Source organism: Notolepis coatsorum, assembly GCF_963971535.1.
Source record: "Notolepis coatsorum genome assembly, chromosome: 9".
Taxonomy (NCBI): domain Eukaryota; kingdom Metazoa; phylum Chordata; class Actinopteri; order Aulopiformes; family Paralepididae; genus Notolepis; species Notolepis coatsorum.
In genome coordinates this window covers 80,550,824-80,569,311 of record NC_140173.1, presented here as the reverse complement: position 1 = coordinate 80,569,311, position 18,488 = coordinate 80,550,824, and the positions used below count along the sequence as shown (strand labels likewise).

The window sequence follows — 18,488 nt, the reverse complement described above, 5'->3', positions numbered from 1 at the left end:
ATTACATCACACGCAGGAGTGGTTTGTGACCAATAAACCATGCCTAGGGGTGGTTGTTAGGCCCGAGGCGCAGCCGAGGGTCGTTAGACCCCCCTAGGCATGGTTTATTGGTCACAAATCACGACTGCACGTGGTGTAAAGCTTTTATACAACTGCCAGATTCATCCAACCTTATTTCTATACAATAAACACACATTAATCGAAGATTTATTGAAAAAACCATCCGCCAGAAAAAGTAGTTCCCACAACTCCATGTGGAAGCAGCTTGAAGTGCATCCAACCAAACTAACACATCCAACTGTGTATTATTGGAATGATTGAGAGAAGTTGCCTCATGTGGAAGCAGCTTGAAGTGCATCCAACCAACTAACACATCCAACTGTGTATTATTGGAATGATTGATTGAAAATTTTATTACCAGATGCAGAATGGGTACAATACAGTACGGCTCAATACACACAATTGTTAAGGGAATGCATAGGAAAAAAACGTTTTCTTCGCCCTATTTTTTTATTTATTTCTTTTAGCCTAAACTTAACCAGTTGGAAACCAGGGGTACAGTAATAAAATTAGCAATCAACCAATCAATCAATTCAATAGACCATGCTCACTTAAAACAGCGCTGCTTCTCTCTCAGTCTGACTCCCCCGCTGTTGCAGACAGGAGTGTGTGTGTGTGTGTGTGCGTGTGTGTGTGTGTGTGTGTGTGTCACAGTGTGTGTGTGCGTGTGTGTGTGTATGTGTGTGTGTGTGTGTGTGTGTGTGTGTGTGTGTGTGTGTGTATGTGTGTGTGTGTGTTTGTGGGTACGCCAGCGTCGGACAGTGAGAGAGAACGCTGCAGTCAGTAGCAAGAAGGAAGTAGAAATTTAAATCAATCAATTAATCTATCAATCAAACCGCGATTTTTCTTTTGTTCTAGATTGCCTCAAGACCCATCAATTACATCATCCAACATTGTTTAAAGGGCTAACACATTCCCCTTGACAGAATCGCTTCATATTTAGTCGTTTAGTCGCCATTAACATATCCATTTGTAAATATTATTGGCCACCTTCTTGTGATCCGGCGGAGTGATGTGATGTGGGTCGGTTGTGGGCGGGTCCTGGGCCAGCAGCGTGGATTGTTGCCAATAAAGACGTGTAAAATGACTGTTTCAGCCAATCAGAATCGAGAAATTTGCATGCCGTTGTATAAACTGCATTACTCTCTGTCACAGTGATCTCCTGGTTGTTCCCCACTTAGGTTATCTAACTATCGCGCCGCTGCAACCAGAAACACTGGCCTGGCCTGCTTCTAAGTTCAGTGGCCTGACTGCAAAGAAAAATATAAATTTGTAAATGTTTTCAAGTACCACCAGCAGTACCACCAAGTACCACTAGTGGTACGCGTACCACAGTTTGAGAACCACTGACCATTGATTGATTGATTGATTGAAAACTTTATTAACAGATTGCAGAATGGGTACAATACAGTACAGCTCAATACACACAATTGTTAAGGGGATGCAGACCAGAGAAAGACTTTCGTCTTGTTTACATCAGGGTCCCCCATTTTCAATTCATCAGGACATATATGACATACATGACATACAGATAGTCAGTACTGCTACATCTATACATTTATGACATACCAGATTTGCAAATACAGTACTGTTTGTGATACAGAAGGAGTCAGGAAAAGGGAGTATATACATTTGACATAGAAACTGTACATTGGAGGAGGTTGGGTGGGGGGGGGTTGGGTACACTGGGATATTGACAACCATACTGGGTAATCTACATTGGAGGTGGTTGGGGGGGGGGGGCACACTGTATAAACAAGCAAAACTGTACATTGAGGGGGGGGGGGGGGGAGACACTGTACAAACAAACAAAATTGTACATTGGACTATTGACAAAACCATACTAGGTAAATGACTGTACATTGGAGGGGGTTGGGTTAGGATATTTACAGGGGCCAGTGTTGAATTGCAGTCTCCCGTAGGTGTCCCTTGAGAGAGGTTTTGAAAGTGGGTAGTGATCCACATTCCTTTACAGCTTTGGGTAGGGCGTTCCACATTGATGTGGCATAATTGCGAAACGTGTTTAGTCCCTTATTTGAGCCGAATCTGGGTTTAACATGATTTGTGGAGCTCCCTCTGGTGTTGTGATCGTGGTATTCACTGACCTTTGGGAAGTATTTTGACATGTACATGGGTACCTTGGTCGTGTAGTGTATCTTGTAGACCAGGCCCATTGCAAGTTGCTGTACTCTGTCGTCTACTCTAAGCCATCCTAGGTTGTCAAAGTGGGCAGGGGTGAGGTGGGTTCTAGGAGTAAGGTCAAGCAGTAGTCTGACCAGTTTGTTTTGAGATGTTTGTAATTTTGTTTTTAGCGCCTTTGAGGTGCTTTGGTACCATGAGGTGCAAGCATAGTCGTAGTACCCCTGAATGAGTGCTCCTGCCAGAGTCTTCAGGGTATTCTTGTTTACCAGAGAGGAGATCCGGTACAAGAATCGAGTTCGTTGGTTGACTTTTTTTTATTACATTGGATGCCATTTTGTCACAGGAGAGATTAGCCTCTAGGATGGAACCCAGGTAGGTAATTTCATCTTTCCTTGTGACAATATTGTCACCCACTGTAACTGAGAAGCCGTCGGTCTTGCTGAGTTTGTTATTTGAACCGAAGAGAATGGACTCTGTTTTGCCCATGTGTAATGATAGTTTGTTATCAGCGAGCCATATGCAGATTCTGCCTAGTTCCGAGCTGAGGGTTTTTTCAACCTGTAACTTGTTCTTGTCACAGACCAGCAGGGCTGAGTCGTCCGCAAACAGGAACAAGTTGCAGTCACAAGCTGACGACATGTCATTTGCATAAATTAGGAACAGTAGCGGTCCTAGTATGCTTCCTTGTGGAACACCAAAGCTCACTGTGAGGGGGGGGGATAGGGTACCGTTTACCTCCACCATCTGTTCCCTCCCCTCAAGGTAGGATTGCATCCAGCTCACTGATAGACTATCAAAACCAATTGCTTTTAGCTTGTCAGTCAGAATGGAGTGATTGACCGTGTCAAAGGCCTTTTGTAGGTCCAGCATGACCATGCCGCAGTATTTGCCTGCGTCCACCTCTTGTTTGATGTGGTCATTCAAATAGAGAAGGCATGTGTCAGTGGAGTGGGACCACTGACTGAGTATCGCTCAAACCCCGCCCTCTTTTCTTGATCCTCTAATCACAGCTGTTGCTTCCCTCTGGCTTGAGATCAGTTCCATTTTTGTAAAATCATAGCTAGGAACGCTCTGACCAATTAGAAGGCTCGGAAAGAACTACCAGCTGTATAAGCCATTTTAATCCTCATAAATCAGTTTTACACCATGGATGTGTCCTCGGGATCTGCAGTCATCTGAAATATCTCCACATATGGACTAAAATAGAATGATGAACATATGATGATTGATGAACTTATGGGCGCTGACCTTTCTCCCTCCAGGGTCGTCCATAGAGGACGTCCTACACAGCAGAGGGACAGACAGCGAGCCATCACCCTCCTCAACGCTGATTGGGCTGATTGGGCTGGTGCTTCCTTGGCTCCACCTCTTCCTGGGAGTGCTGTGGAGGGTGGCAAGAAGGGTCTCACCTCGACTGTCCACTGGGACCACCTGCAGAGAAGGACAGTGGGGATTATTCACAATGTTAAAGGGACATTTGCATTTACATTAAGTCATTTAGCTGACGCTTTTATCCAAAGCCACTTACAAGTTATGATCAACAAATCAGCAGGAAGGGTACAACTCTGGCAGCTAGCGGTAAGTAACATTGTACGTCAAACAGTGTCGAACTTGAGTGCTACAGACTTGACTGCATATTAGAATAGTAGGTAGTAATATACAGGTAGGCAATGTAGATTCCTTAGTATCAGAGTGCATAATAGTAAAAGACAGTACAAAGGTTAGTATATCTTTTCTTTTTCATTTCAGATATTGATTGAACATCTGCCAGGGTAAGGACTTCACACCGACGGTCCTAATTCGTACTTCGTACAATGATGTCGTTGATCGGAATAGTCCTTTCTCAGCACAATCCATTCTGTTCTTCATACTGACGTTTAAAGTCTGTACAAACTGTGGCCCCATCAACTTTACACTATATATTACACAAATACTCTGTATTGGGACTATGCATTGCAACAACATCATTATGTATCAACATCAATTTAGTTAGATGTTAAATTAAGCGTGTATGAACAAGTGTGTGGACATACTGTATATTAGCTATTTAAAATAGTTGATTATTGTATATTGGATTATTGTATATTGGAGCTTGTCTCGTGTGTGTGTGTGTGTGTGTGTGTACTTGTCCAAGTGTCAAGTCCTTTGTCTTGATTACTTGTAACGTTATATATTATGATGTAAGTATTATGTCTGTGTGTGTGTAATTTGTGTATACACTAGTCCTTTGTCCTGTTTACTTGTAATGTCATGTTATGATGTAAGTATTATGTTGCACGGTCACAATCTAAGTATTTTTGTAGACCCCAGGAAGAATAGCTACTGCAATGCTGTAGCTAATTGGGAATCCCAATAAACCAAACTAAACTAAAGAGATGAACCAGCAAAACAAAAGAGATGATTGTGGACTTCAGGAGGTCGGGGGTCAAGGACTACATCCCCCTCAGCATCGACGGGGCACCGGTTGAGAGAGTGAACAGTTTCAAGTACCTCGGAGCCTACATATCCGAGGATTTGACATGGACCACACACATTGACAGTGTTGTGAAGAAGGCACGACAACGCCTCTACTTCCTCAGGCGCCTAAGGAAGTTCCAAGTCAGTCAGAAGATCCTTAGGAACTTCTACTCATGTACAATAGAGAGCATCCTGACTGGCAACATCACCTCCTGGTTTGGGAATAGCACTGCACAAGACCGTAGCAGACTACAAAGAGTGACACGTTCAGCCGAACGCACAATTGGAGGGGGGCTTCCCACCCTCCAGAACATTTACAACAAGCGGTGCAAGGGGAAGGCTAAGAGAATTATTAAGGACTCGAGCCACCCGAACAACTGCCTCTTTGAACTGCTGCGGTCAGGCAAGCGATACCGGAGTCTTAAGGCGAGCACAGAAAGACTCAGAAGAAGCTTCTATCCCCAGGCCATCAGGCTGCTAAACGAACAATAAACACTATGCAACAACCATCAAATGCACACAGCACACACACCCACACGCACACACTCACTTAAACAAACAACACACTGCAGCACCCACTCTCCACACTTTAGATCACACAAACACACTTTATATTTATTGATAAAGGATTTGCACTACAACTCGTACACCTACTGTAAATGGTACCTAAATTGCACCTCATCCCATTTCTGCCTTGCACTATATAGTATTGTATATTAGTACACTGCACAGTATTGTATATTATATGGTAACTCAGTTACGTCTATTCTGCATCGAACATTGTACATATGTCTATACTGAACACTGTGACCTCATTTTTTTTTTACTTCTAATTTACATGCTATACTATGTTATTTTATTTCATACTTATCTTGTCTTGCACAGTCTCTGGAGCGTAACAGTAAGAAGCATTTTGTATAAAAGTATTCTGTACTTCTGTATGACAACTATTAAAGAAACTTGAAACTTGAACTTAAACACTAGCTTTGTGGCTGACTAAGGAGGAGCTTGGTCTCCAGTATGAAGCACAGCATGGGTTGTTCTGAGAAAGGACTACCACTCGACTACATCATTGATGAGTAGGAAACAGGGCGAGGTACCTTACCCTTAACCTTTCATTCTGGCAGTAGTTTAAGATTTACTTTTAGTTTTAATCCTCTGATTGAAGCATCAAGGCTTTAGTCACATTTAAGTATCTATATTTAGTATATGTGTATATAATAATGTATGCAATGCACTATAGTAATACTATATTATTATATAATTGAGCAGCAATAAGAAACACACTGTTTAGCTGATGAAAATAATAAATTATTTATTAATAATTAATAATAATTTTTGTCTAGTTTTTGTTGTGTAAATGTATTAATTTCCCAACATTTTGTTTCATTTTTCTTTTTTGAATGGTTGTTGCCAAATACTTTTGGTTAGAATGAAACAAACACTGCTAGTAAGTATGTTCGATTTTTATCATTACAAAAAATTATATTCATATCAGGGGATGAATGAGAGCGTTTCAACCAAATATACAGATAACAAGCATACCAATCAAGAGTATACGTTGAAACATTAATTATAGCTTGAATTACACTTTTTTAATAACTGAACATTGATGCAAATGTTCCATAATTTTCTTTCAACAATTTAATACAATTTCCTTGAGTCTAGTTGGTTAGTTTTGTTTTTGTTAGAAATAGTCCAAATGTAAATTGAATTATTTATTATACATCTTTTTTCCTTGTATTGAGTGTCCATCTTTGGTGGATACAGCACACATTCAATTTAAAACGAACTGTTCCCTTCCCCACACACCACACAATACCCCACACGACCACATACAGCCCTCATCCAAAAGTAAAAAAAAAAAACACAAAAAATACAAAAACAATACTTATTATACAAACTGGGCAATAGATTAGGTGTTCCGATATCACTAAATTTGAGACTAATTGGAAGTACTTACATTTGGGTACTTAATGAGTACTGATATGAATACTTAAAGTAGGCAACTTGTGAGTGTTTACTTGCCCTGCATCACTTCTCAAGTCCACGCACAACAAAGCTTTCCCACAGACTCCCAGAAGCACCAGCAGCTTTAAGCTGAATACAAAAATGATAATAACAAATATTTCCCAGGCCTATTTCGTACTTACAACAAAAAAACAACACCTCCCTGCACCAATAACCAATCAGATGTGTTTATACACACAATGTGCCAAACCACCTGCCGATCAGATGCTTGGAAATATAATTTTTTATTATTTTCTCTGTAAAATTCAGTTTAAAGGAAAACTCCAACATTTTGGGAAATTAGCTTATTTGCCATCTACCCTGGAGTTAGACAAGAAGATGCATACCTTTTTCTTCTCTGTGCATGGAGTAGGAAGACATTGGGAACTAGGCTAATGGAGGAACCTACTTCCAGGGACTGACGCTAATCTAGGCTAACGGTGCACGTCTTCCTACTCCTACTGCATGCACAGAGAAGAAAAAGGTATGTATCTTAACACTCCAACATTTGGGAACTCTGGAGTTAGACAAGAAGATGCATACCTTTTCTTCTCTGTGCATGCAGTAGGAGTAGGAAGACGTTGGGAACTAGGCTAATGGAGGAACCTACTTCCAGTGACTGACGCTAAGCTTGATTGATTGATTGAAAACTTTATTAACAGATTGCAGAATGGGTACAATACAGTACAGCTCAATACACACAATTGTTAAGGGATGCAGACCAGAGAAAGACTTCATCTTGTTTACATCAGGGTTCCCCATTTTCAATTCATCAGGACATATATGACATACATGACATACAGATAGACAGTACTGCTACATCTATACATTTATGACATACCAGATTTGCAAATACAGTACTGTTTGTGATACAAAAAGAGTCCAGAAAAGGGAGTATATACATTTGACGTAAAAACTGTACATTGGAGGAGGTTGGGTGGGGTGGAGTGGGGTGGGGGGGTGGGGGGGGGGGGGGGGGTAGGAGGGGGGGGTTGGGTAGGAGGGGTTGGGGGGGGAACACTGTACAAGCAAAACTGTACATTGGAATATTGACAACCATACTAGGTAATTTACTGTACATTGGAGGGGGTTGGGGGGGGGGGGCACTGTACAAACAAGCAAAACTGTACATTGGAATATTGACAAAACCATACTAGGTAAATTACTGTACATTGGAGGGGGTTGGGTTAGTACATTTACAGGGGCCAGTTTCGAATTGCAGTCTCCGTAGGTGTTCTTTGAGAGTGGTTTTGAAGGTGGGTAGTGATTCACATTCCTTTACAGCTTTGGGTAGGGCGTTCCACATTGATGTGGCATAATTGCGAAACGTGTTTAGTCCCTTGTTTGAGCCGAATCTGGGTTTGACATGATTTGTGGAGCTCCCTCTGGTGTTGTGATCGTGGTATTCACTGACCTTTGGGAAGTATTTTGACTAGGCTAACGGTGCGCGTCTTCCTACTCCTACTGCATGCACAGAGAAGAAAAAAGGTATGCATCTTCTTGTCTAACTCCAGGGTAGATGGCAAATAAGCTAATTTCCCAAAATGTTGGAGTTTTCCTTTAAGCTGCTGGTGCCTCTGGGAGTCTTGCTTTATTTCTGCTGAGCAGGTAAACTCACCTTTGCTAATATTTCAGAAGTTGCCTACTGCAGCTTTAATAATATCATTACAGTTCAAACAATGACTTTGAAAACATCTTTTATTTTCATCAGATGTTTCTCACTTTCTGACTGTAACAAATTAAACGTTGCTGACATTTTAACTTAAAATAATATAAATAATATAAAATGATATAAATATAATAGAAACGTTAATATTACATTTAGTGTTTTCCTGAACAAACATGGCACTGAGTAGTAGTTTTAGGAGGACAAGTACATAAGTACATTATCGGACTCGATACCAATACTGGTATTGGTATCGGGACATCCCTTGTGCCCTAACTCGTCCCGATACGTCTCTCTCAATCAGCTTCCTACTCTGATTTGATTTGACATTTAAAAAAATACAAGATTCCAGAAAAACTTCAAGGATGCTACACAAAAAAGTCAAGACTTATTTCCATTGTGGTCCTTGGTCTCAGACAAACAAGCAATACAAAACATGACGATAAATAACAATTTGACAAACTACATAGACATGAACATTTTAAATGCAGTACAAACGTAGCCACAGACAACAATGTATCAGACAACACTTTCATGCATTTTAAAATCTAGTTTTTGACATTGTCGAGGAGCCATGATTTGACTTTTTTCTTAAAATAGTGTCTGCTACTGATGCATTTTAGCTGTGAAGGTAGCAAATTCCAATTTGTGGCTCCCCAGAATTTAAAAGAACATTTGCCCATATTTGTTTTGAACCTTGCAATATGCAGGTCAGCAATGCTGCCTGGCTCTGGTGTTATGGGTATGCATGTCCCTGTTCCACTGAAAAAAATGTGTAAGATAAGAGGGGGCCCTATTATTATAAATGTTGTGAACTATGTTGAGCTGAAGTTGAACGGACCTGGCTTCCAGAGGGAGCCAGCCCAGCAACTGGAAGTGTTGTTTGCCCACATGTGCTCTAGACTCTAGAGGCTAGTCCTAGAGTTAATCGGATGAGTTTGTTCTGGGAAACCTGTAACTTATCTTTTAAAACTTTCTCTCTCTCGCCAGGTAGCAGAGTAACCAGAAGTAACCCCCCCCCCCCCCCCCCCCCTCTGTGTGTTTAGGAGGGGCGACATTTAACTGACGTCTGACGCAAGCCCTTTTATTGCCTCAGGCCTTGTCCAGACTAAAACGATTTCGGTCGAATCAGGCAAAGTATTTGATCGTATGTACCTTTCATCTACACGGAAATGCGTTCTGGGAGCCTGAAGACGCTACTTTCTGAGACCAGCTTTCAGAGTGCGCAATTCTGAAGAAGCCCCCCATTGCGTCACCATCTTTACAAGCAAAACGTGTCTTCTCCTGAACCGATGACGCGATAGCCCACCTCTCCCTTACCCCGCATGTGAAAACATCACAACAACAATGGCATGTACAGAGTAGTTGTGTTCGTGTTACAGAAGCTATTGAGCTTGATCAGGCTTTTACAGCTAAAGGACTGGACACACACACGGACAAGTTAAACATCAATCAATTAATTTATTACAACACAGGTAGTTTGAGCTGCCTCCGATCGCACCATGGCGCTATATTATTATATATACGGCTTTGAGCTCTCTCTCTCTCCTGCCGATTAAAATCCACAGCTCTTCCTCCTCCTCATCACCGGCTGCCTGTGAAGCTGTACTCGCGCCGCGGTGTGTGTGTCTCCCCTATCCGTTGAAAACTAGCGTTGGCTCAAAAGAACAGAACCGGACACACAAGTCATCAAAAACAACGACCGACAACACTTCCGGTCGGGGGTTTTCAAAATAAAAGAGCGACGTCTAAAACAGGGAAGACATTTATTTTGTAAATTTGTGGCACGCACTTATTATCTTGAGACGTTTTCGTTTTTACGGAAACCTTTTTTTATATGAAAATGAAACGAAAAAGATCAAAATCCTGTTTTGGTCTGGACAAGGCCTCAGTCTTGTTCCTTTGTAAAGCAGGAAGCTGGAGCATGTGCTGTAGTTTAGGGCTATATCTCTGGCCTGACGATATACAGAGCTCATTCTACTCTGTAGTAAAGCACCTTTTCTGCAAATGAAAGAGAGACCCAGAGTGGAATTCCCCTATAACCCTCTCTTGTCTGGTGATTTACCTCAGCGTTGAGGAAGTTCTCCAGGGTGGTCAGAAGGGTAGACTTGGGTGTGAAGTCCACTTGTAGACAGTGCGTCAACCATGCCTGGAGCAGATCTAGACTACGATGGAATATCTTCATATTGTCATCTGACATGTCTGGACCCCCTCTGGAATGGGAAATTAATGGGAACACAAACGTTTGCATATTGTTCTATTTTTCTGTGCGTATTGTACAGTATGCAGCAATCCACTCTGAGGATTACTGGAGCTTACACTGTCACAATAAGCTTGCCATTCATCCTTAAAGGAACACGCCAACATTTTGGGAAATTTGCTTACAGTTTTGACCGACGATAAGCTAATTTCCCAAAATGTTGGCGTGTTCTTTTAAATGCAGACACAAAGCACCCCAGAACTATGCTGCTCAACCACAGCTATGGGCAACATGAAGGCTACTTCAGGTCAGAGCATGACATTCAACTGGTTCCTTCTGGGAATCATGAACTATGAAGACATTTCTTCGTGCAGTCACAAGCTCTCTATATACCCTGGAGCAGCGCGTATGAATCTGTCCACGAGGAACTGGAGGAGGTCTTCAGGAGCACAGAAGTAGCGGTAGGAGTAGAGGAACTGCTGGATGTAGCCCTCCAGAACAGCATTTCTGGAAAACAGTGACGTAGATATTACTCTGAACATTGCAAAATAAGAGTAAATAAGAAAAATAAGAACCTGTGAGAAAGACATGGCTGACAGAACATCATTGCTTTGTTTCTGGCTGATAACAAAGCATTAGCTCCCTTTTCTTCCCCTCTCCAGCATGGGTATAGTAAGAGCTAGGGTTGGGTAATGTTCACATTTGAACGGGTACCGGTACCAGTACCAGTTCCTGGAATTTGGTATCTGTACCCAACGGTAGATTTTTTGTCTGTACTTAACTCTCTGTAATAACACAAAATAAAATTGCAGTTGTAAAAAAAGAAATCCAAATTTCTCAATTTTAACATTGTTATTTATTGTTGTAACACACCACACAAAATAAATCACATGATCAGGTATTATGTTTTTAAATGTTTAAATATCAACATTATCTGGCCATCCTCTGTAATAATGATCAAACTCCTCTGACCTTGTCTGGTCTTTCCAAAGACCAAAGAGATGGGACAGTAATATATATTTGTGGAAAAGGCTCACTCTTGTCTAGCATATTACTTTGTTATACTAAACATGTAAAGGTACTAGGGTTTAACGGTACACAAAAACCACGGTACAGTACGTACCTCGGTTTTGAAGTCACGGTTCGGTACCGGTTTTCGGTACAGTGGGGGAAAGTTTTGCTTTCCATGTTCCACTCAGGGGTGATGTAGTGTGCAGTAACGAATTGTACTTGTAGGGCTGTCAACGAATATTCTATATTGAAATTAATAATCGACTTGTCAAAAAATTAAAAATTATATTAGATTGTGAAAAAAACAGCCCCCGGTGGGCGGTCGTTAGTGGTTAACATACCGTTGTATTCGTTCGGTACACAGATGTTCGGTACGATACGGTACACAGTGAAACGGTTCGGTACGGATATGTGTACCTTTACACAGGTACCACAATTTGGTACCGATTGATCTAGCGTGAATCGGTACTTGGTAGTACCAATGTAATGTTCGGTCGATACCCTTAAAAGTACAAAAAAAAAAGTCGCTACCCAACCCTAGTAAGAGCTCAACTACACAGATTGGGCACTAAAGTGCAGGTAGGATTTCCTCACTTATTTATTAGAGGCAGCAGGGAGGGAATATAATGACACAGCTCACAAAGGCTATGATGTCAGCTGTGATTATCATAGTTAATTTGACAATGTTAAAACTTAAAATGTCAACGTTAGAAAAGCTAATCTTAGCCGGGTCACCTGTGGCATATTTCCAAAAAGAAAAAATGCTATAGAGTGAATAATACCTGGCATAGAGATAAGCCATGAGCCCCAGTGAAGACCCGGCCAGCAGTGTGTTCATCCCTCGGCCGTTCCCAAAGGTCAGGAGCGCAGCCAGGTCCTCAGGGGGCTCGAGGTCCAGAGGGCCAGGCCCACCAGCAGCCAAGGAGGGCAGCCGGGACAGATCCACACCCCACTGCTCCACACTCAGCACCTGGACGAATACAACTGGTCATAACAAAGCTTAGCGCAACCATGTTTAGAAGAAGAAACATCTCCATGTTTAGGGAGAATAGTTTGTGAGTCAGCACCTCAAGATATCTCCTCACAGACTCCAGGAAGTCCACTTTGGACCACAGCTCCTCATGTTGGTCCTTCAGTTTGGACAGCATCAGTCTGTTGTCAGAACCTTTGGAAGACATGCTATTTTGTTTTTAAATGAACCACATTGCAACCGAGAGTGTCCATTTTTGTTTTAATTTGATCCTTGCGGCGATAAAGTATCGGTACGTCACCTTTGTTTTCCCTGTCCTGCTGGATCAGCTTATGGTAGAAATTTCTAGCTTTCCTCAGATTCTTTGTCTCAATCATCAGCTGCTGTTGTAGTTCCTGTGGGAAGAAATTAAGAATAATAACAAAGCAGAATGTTTCTAATGCACTATATGTAGTAGTGCTCTGTCGCTTTTTGAAAAACAGGGCTTTTGAGGTGATGGAACCACTGCGCCCAGGTAGCAGTGGTTCGGCAAAAAATTGTTCCGAGTATATCTGCTTAGAAAACGAAAATGTCTAATTATTATTATTATTATTTGTATTTCTCCACGTGGTAAATACACAGGTCACAACATGTTTACAGGAACGTTTTGGAGTTGTATTTGGAGTGTATTTCGTGCTTCCAGTGAATGACGCTAAGCTAGGCTAACGGTGCGGCTGTTCCCTAAGCCTAATGCATGCACAGAGAAGAAAAGGGTATGTATCTGCTTGTCTAACTCCAGGGTAGATGGCAAATAAGCTAATTTCCCAAAAAGTTGGCGTGTTCCTTTAAGACCGGCCCGCTGAAGGAGCCTGCAGTGGCGCCATCAAAGCACAGACGCCAAAATATTACTCATTATTATTCTATTGGAAATGATAATCACCTCTGCAGCCAAGAGCTAGGTTCAACTTATAAATATTCAAAACCAGTTTGGAGGAAATAACGTGCCCATTACCTTAAAACCCCCACATATGATCTCGCTATTTACCCCAAAGCCTGACCGTGACCTACTTTGTACCAGATTTGCATATAAATCATAACGCCTACATGGCAAACAGTGGAATTAAAACTAAAAAGGGGGAATTGAAATTAAACTAAACAGTGGAATTAAACCAAAAAGTGGTGAATTGTAGTGAATAATTAATTTGGTCCTGCCACGTTTAATCACAGAATAGAGGGATGGAAATGTACGCAAATAAGCAGTGATACATTTTCAACAAACACTTGAAATAATTTCAGTATACAAAAAATCCTCCACATTTATGAGATTAATTGCACTAATGCAAAAACAATGAAATACTGCATGAGCTAAATCTGATCACAAAAGAAATACTGCATGAGCTATAGCCAGAGTGTGACAATCAATAGCTTAGTGAAATCCTTTTCAAATAAATCTGATTCCTTCTTACAAGGTGTACTAAGTGAATAGTGAATAATAGGAGTAGAATACCTTTAGCAATTGCATTAACATTATGTTTCTTTTGTACATTGGCAATACTATAAGCCTGTTTAACTCATTCAACACCATAGCCAGCGCCCATCTCTGCTCTCTAGCGCCAGCTTTCCATTGCCTATTTTCACGACATTTCACGATCGTTGCGGATCTATTGTATATTCTATATTATAGCTATGGAGAAAATAGTCTGGCTCATTTGACAGACACTATTTGTAGTCCAATATGTCAAAAATAGTTCATTTTATGTATACGTTTGCATGTTATCCCGTGGTGAATATTGTATAGTTTCAGAGTGATCCGGGCTAATTCCTGGAAGCTGAGTTATGGAGCTCATTTTGCGCATGTGCATTTTGCGAAAGTCATTTGCGTTGCTCGCCTGGACACGATATTATTTCCAAATCAAAGGTATATAATAGGTATTATGTTTCATGAAGGCATCAAAGTAGGTGAAATCATTGTTGGATCAAAGTAGGATTGATGTCATATAGTCCTTACCTTCACTAGGAGGTATCCCAAAAAGAATATTCCAATTGTCTGATCGTGATTTCCAGTATTGGTGTCCTTCGGGTCCCCGACATAATCTGGCACAAGACATGCATCGAGGGGCCATGGACGCGTTCCAATGTGATCGGGTGAACCGCTAGACTTGCCTGGACCAAAATTCTCCACCCGGAGGAAATTAGATGTAACACACAGTGTGAAATAAGGTTTCAAAGGGTGGGCGATACTGCCACCTAGCAGGATGCGGCCGGTATTGCACTCTAGGGATCTCAGGATGATTTCCTATGGTAACACAGAGGTCTGTGACATTGCATAGAATAAAAAAAATACTATACTCGGGAATGGTGCTCAACCGCTGGCGAGATAACCCGTCTATCATCGGGTCTGGCGCCCAATGTGTTAAGACTGTAACAGGTACACTGTGTCTTTATCCACCTGCATTTTTATGTCCAGGCTTGGTGATTCTGCATGCAGTCCCAGGTTTAGGGCGTATTGGACCACCTCCTGGCTGAAGCAGTCCTCCCCACTGAAGGCCAAGGCCCAGGCCATGCAGCTGCAGGGGCAAACGGGAGAGAGGGGGTGCTCCTGAGAGTTGCAGTCCTCCATGTCCTCTGAGCAGTCTGTGCTCATCTGGCCTCCAGGTACCCCCCCCTGGCCCTCCTCTTTCCCCCACAAAGAGTCAGCTTCAGACGAGCTTTCATCACTGCCCCCCGCTGGAGGATCCTCCACGCCCTCCATGCTCACTGAATACAAGTCTTCACCAGCTGCAGCCCTCACACCTAAATCAGGAGACAGAGGAAAGGGGAGGAGAGGAGAGAGGAGATGAGAAGAGAGGAGAGGGGGGGGGGGTGCGAGGAGAGGAGAGGAGAGCAGAGGGGAAGGAAGGAGAAGAGACAACACAGAGGAGAGGAGAGAGGAGAAGAGAGAGGAGAGGGGGAGGAGAGAAGTGAGGAGAGAAGAGGAGAGGAGAAGAAGGAAAACGGTGTTTTTCAATATATGTAATGTATATTGGGGGAGATGACAGCATCTAAAGGGGCCAGGTCAGAGAGGTCGAAATGTGCATGGTGGTGGTGGAAGCGGCAGTCAGTGGTAGCAGCGAGCGAGCAGGGTGTCTGCATTCCTCAGCACATAAACAACTGATAGGAAACAGTGGCAGGAGGTTTGGGTCAGAGCGATGGGGAGAGGTTTGACATTAATGAAACAGACGTTTTAATGTGTGTTAAAGGTTAAAAGTAGTTGCCATGACAGCGCGTCGCATGACAACCAGAAGAGGGGCGGGCCTGTCGTTGCTATGGTGAGAATATAGAAAAGTACGTTTCTAGCTATCATGAAATTTATAACAAATTTAACCTCACCAACTCCACTTATTATTTCTATATACAGTTATTAGCAACTTTGAAGGCTCATGGAGTCCCATTAAAGATACCACTTGAGCACCACAGATATCACAAATTATTCTATGAAAGGGAGACATCGAGAGGCTTCGTATCAGACTTTTATCATCACTTACTTACTTCTTCGTATGGAAGTGGATTTTGATTGGCAAGAAGTCTGGGCAAACGTTCGACTAGCGTCACGCAACCCGGATCATCAACAGATTAATCTTAATTATATTCATAGGACTTACCTGACTCCTATAAGATTGAACCGAATGGGGTTTAAACAAGACTCTCTATGCTCCTTGTGTTCAAGGGGCGATATCAGTACATTTATACATATGTACTGGGAATGCCTCCCTGTTAAGATATTCTGTGAAGAAGTAACCACGCAATTATCAGAATTTTTATATCTGAACATACCTGTACTGCCTTCTGTATTGCTGTTGAATGATGTTTCTCAAATAGCAGCCACTAAACAACTAAAGAGACAAATTTTGTCCGGTCTTACGGCTGCTAAAAAGCTGATAGCATCACGCTGGATTCAACCGGATAAAATGTGCCTAAAGGTATGGGCTCTTACTTATCTCAATGTGATTTATCTAGAGATATCTACAGCAAGAATTTTAGGTGTCAATGAAGCCAGCATTGCAATCTGGTTAGAAGTGGTGGAGAGAATAAAGGTTAGCATATAATTCTAATCCTTGGTTAGAAGCGAAATAATGGATGGATTATCCAAGGGGGGTCCTGGGGGGGGGGGGGGGGAAGAAGAGCGAGTAAGAGCATAATATGTATTGTATTGCAAGTATAATGTATATATCTCGTAAACTAAATTTATATTGATTCAAATATTGGAATGTATAATCCTGTGATTTATTGTGGATATTTACTGTTAATGCTTGTGTGTCTAGTTTTATGTCATGTCAAAAAAATAATAAAAAAAATTGTAAAAAAAGAAAAAGTACGTTTCTTCCGGGTGTAAGCCAGACTGAGATACGAACCACACAGAAGAGAAGAAGCTTGATCAGAGACTTTCAAACGACCCCCCCCCCCCTCCCCTCGTGGGGAAAGGGGGGGGGAGGACTGACGTGGCACGACCACAGAGAAGGCTTTTGGAATAACCACCAGGCCGCGACGACACAGAGCGGGGTGACAGGAGAGATCATTAGAATAATGAATTTAGTTTTCTTCCAAAGACCTTTCAAGGACAATACAATCTGATAACATCTCAGCTGAGGCTTTTGTTTATGTAATAAACAACGTTTTTCAAGAAAGGTACTACGCTGACGGTGTGAATTATTATGGTTACGGATGGCATTAAAGGGGAATGACAAAGATTGTATCAGCCAGTATGAGGAGACGTCGGAGAGATAAAACACAACGCAAGCCAACAGATGAAGCGGTGATACTGGCTGATTGATCAGGATCTAACAGAGGAGAGAGAGGAGAAGAGAGGAGAGAGGAGAGGGAGGAGATAGGATTCCCTCTTACAAGGTGTACTAAGTGAATAGTGAATAATAGGAGTAGAATATCTTTAGCAATTGCATTAACATTATGGTTCTGCTTATCATCTTCTTTTGTACATTGGTAATACTATAAGCCTGTTTAAAAACACATATAATCACAAAAACATCTGTTTTTACTGGTATTTTCATCAAAGGGCAAATATTATTCTCCAAGCTCCAAACTGAAAATAATAATTGAACACAGGCCACAGCCTACTACACGCTTCTCTACCAAACAGTGAGCCTTAGCCTGGGTGGATAAGGTCATATATGACTCACAGTCAGCTCTATATTAAGATTGTCACAGGTACACTGTGTCTTTACCCACCTGCATTGAAAATAGAAGTGAGGAGAGGAGAGGAGGGGGGGGGGTGCGAGGAGAGCAGAGGGGAAGGAAGGAGAAGAGACAACACAGAGGAGAGGAGAGAGAAGAGGAGAAGAGAGAGGAGAGGGGGATGAGAGAAGGGAAGAGAGAAGAGGAGAGGAGAAGAGAGGAGAGAGAGGATAAGAGGAAAGAGAGGAGAGGTGGAGATAGGAGAGGAGAGATAGGAGAGGGGGATGAGAGAGAATAAGAGAAGAGGAGAAGAGGGGAGAGAGAGGAGAGGCAAAGGAAGGAGAGGAGATGAGATAGAGAAGAGGAGAGGAGGAGGAGGAGGAGGAGAGGTGAGGACAGGAGACAGGAGCAGAGAAGAGGGGGAGGAGAGAGGAGAGAGAGAAGAGGAGAGGGGGAGGAGAGAGGAGAGAGAGAAGAGGAGAGGGGGAGGAGAGAGAGCAGAGGATCATGGGTCATGCATACAGGGAAAATAACCAATTATTGAGAGTGAAAGAGAGAGAAGGGGGGGGGGGGGGGGGTTATAAAGGGGAGGGTTAGAAGGCTACCAGCTTCAAGGTCGGACAGGTTTTAAAAACCATTGTTGAAAAAGAAAAAGGATGTTGGCAATTAGATGCTAACCTTGTTATATTGTTACAGTCACAGGCCTTTGCACAGCCTTCAGGAGCTTGTTTTTAAGCATCACCCCATGTCTGGAACACAATGTTCTTCTCTTTTCCACAGTGGGGGACGACAACATATTTTATGAAAGGAATTGGGGAATACAC

The 18,488-nt window shown here is 42.2% G+C and overlaps 1 protein-coding gene across 1 annotated transcript in view; it reads right to left on the bottom strand.

Annotated features, from left to right (window-relative positions):
• kndc1 (kinase non-catalytic C-lobe domain containing 1) overlaps positions 1-18,488 on the bottom strand; it is a 199,415-nt gene that overhangs the window by 13,230 nt on the left and 167,697 nt on the right. The window contains exons 17-23 of the mRNA XM_084321925.1: positions 14,945-15,288; positions 12,818-12,911; positions 12,614-12,711; positions 12,329-12,516; positions 10,929-11,042; positions 10,401-10,548; positions 3,451-3,633 (exon numbers count right to left, since the gene is read on the bottom strand). Coding sequence (XP_084178051.1) covers positions 3,451-3,633; positions 10,401-10,548; positions 10,929-11,042; positions 12,329-12,516; positions 12,614-12,711; positions 12,818-12,911; positions 14,945-15,288 — 1,169 coding nt within the window. The remainder of the gene's footprint in view (positions 1-3,450; positions 3,634-10,400; positions 10,549-10,928; positions 11,043-12,328; positions 12,517-12,613; positions 12,712-12,817; positions 12,912-14,944; positions 15,289-18,488) is intronic.